This window comes from Solanum pennellii, chromosome 2, assembly GCF_001406875.1.
Source record: "Solanum pennellii chromosome 2, SPENNV200".
Taxonomy (NCBI): Eukaryota; Viridiplantae; Streptophyta; class Magnoliopsida; order Solanales; family Solanaceae; genus Solanum; species Solanum pennellii.
This window is the reverse complement of record NC_028638.1, coordinates 12,657,190-12,659,107: the sequence shown is the minus strand read 5'-3', so window position 1 is coordinate 12,659,107 and position 1,918 is coordinate 12,657,190. Positions and strand designations below refer to the sequence as shown.

General features: G+C 37.4%; 1 protein-coding gene across 1 annotated transcript in view; it reads left to right on the top strand.

Annotated features, from left to right (window-relative positions):
• Positions 1-1,890, top strand: part of LOC107009765 — an 11,537-nt gene extending 9,647 nt beyond the window's left edge. The window contains exons 4-5 of the mRNA XM_015209105.1: positions 1,249-1,629; positions 1,870-1,890. Of these exons, the coding sequence (XP_015064591.1) occupies positions 1,249-1,629; positions 1,870-1,890 (402 nt within the window). The remainder of the gene's footprint in view (positions 1-1,248; positions 1,630-1,869) is intronic.
• The last annotated feature ends 28 nt before the right edge of the window (positions 1,891-1,918 follow it).

Below are 1,918 nucleotides of genomic sequence, written 5' to 3'. Positions count from 1 at the left end.
ACACTCCGATCCATTATACTACCGTGTCGGAACATGACACTCCGATCCATTGTTCCTACCGTGTCGGAACGTGACACTCCGATCCCCTAATACTACGTGTCGGAACGTGACACTCCGATCCATTATTACTACCGTGTCGGAACGTGACACTCCGATCCATTTATCTCATTATTTCAATTCATCAAACTTTCTTTATGTTAAACGTCATCTTAATAGAGAGGATTTGAGATTGAAGATTCAACAGTCTCATCATTATAGCCACCACAATTATACGATCACAACATACAAACACACAATCAAGTATATAGAAGACTTTACAATACCACCCAATACATATCAATCGCTATTTAGAGTTTATCTATCACATAGAAATAAGCCAAAACCTACCTCCACCTAAGAATCGTGATCGAGCAAGCTATCTCCCCAATGCCTTTTTGCTTTCCTCTTCGTTCTCTTTTTCTCGCTCGTTCCCCCTCTCTGCTTCTTTTTATTTTTCTTCTCCAGATTCTTTTTCTTTTACCCTAATTATCATATAATTCATTATGATAAAAGTAACCCATTATTTACTTTAAAGTTATCTCCTTTAACCCCCAAGTAAATAAATTATTAAACTTACCCCACTAATTTCATAAAGTTTGTCATGAATAGTCCAAAACACCCCTTTAAAACTTTTAGCAGAAATCCGACCCAGCTAGGTTTACGCCACTTGTGACGGTCCGTCGTGACTATGACGGTCCGTCCTGCAGGTCCGTCACAAAGTTTAGAGAGTTAAATTCAGTAAAGGGGTTTGTGACGGTCCGTCGTATCTACGACGGTCCGTGCTGCAGTTCCGTCGTGAAGTTCAGAGAGTCGATCTCAGTACCCAGATTTCAGAGTTGAAGTGTTTTGGAACGAAGACGCCCGACGGGCCGTCGTGACCATGACGGTCCGTCGCGTGGTCCGTCGACTCAGTCAGTTTTTATCAGAATAATTCTACTGCTCAAACCGACTAAACAGGTTGTTACATGAACTTTATTCAGACTTAACATTTATATTGTGGGGAGTTTGACTACATTAAATTTTAATCACGTATGCCTTCTTCTTCTTCTTCTTCTTGTGCAAGTTCGAGGAGATATCAATTATTTGTCGACATTGTTTAATTATTTTTTACAAAAATTTTTCATAATGTTTTAATGCTTGATCGCTATTATAGGATTGGAAATGAAATAGTACTTACAATTCACTATGGATGCTAATTTTATTCAATAGGCTGAACTTCAAAATTGCCAAAATTCTGGGGAAACAGCTGATGATGCATTTAGGGCAGTGTTTGGAATGGAGCAGCCTGGTCGAGTTAGGTGCTATGGTAGATCACTGACAACAAGTTCCTTGAAGAAAGATGAGGAAATTAACAATCTAAAACAAAAGCATGCCGATGAAATCACTTCTCTAAAGGAAGAATTGAGAGAAGAAATGCGACATTTATTCACTCAATTGCTGCAAAACAACCCTGGATTGAATTTTCAACATATACCAGGGTGTGTTGGATCTAACCTTGCTTCACCTATTGATGCAAGTAGTGCACAAGCTGTAAGAGGCACAAATCTTCCATTTTCTTCGGGGTCAGCTCAAGATTCGGTTCTTCAAAAGGTATTTTGTATTTCAAATTCTCTGTTAATAGTGTCAATATTGTTTTTATTCTAGTTTAGTTGGTGTTCTTGGTAATAAATCAAAACTTATTTTTACTTGTCTAAGTTTAGTCCACCAATTTATAACTGTTAAGAATGTTTTTGTTTTTGGTTTAAGCATAAGAATCGTTAGTTGAATAACTGTTCTTTTAGTATTGTTCAATTGAGGAGTCTGTGGCTAACACATTATGTTTTATGGCAGATGCCAATGGTGTTCAATTAAAAAATGATGACACTATTTTCTACCTTTA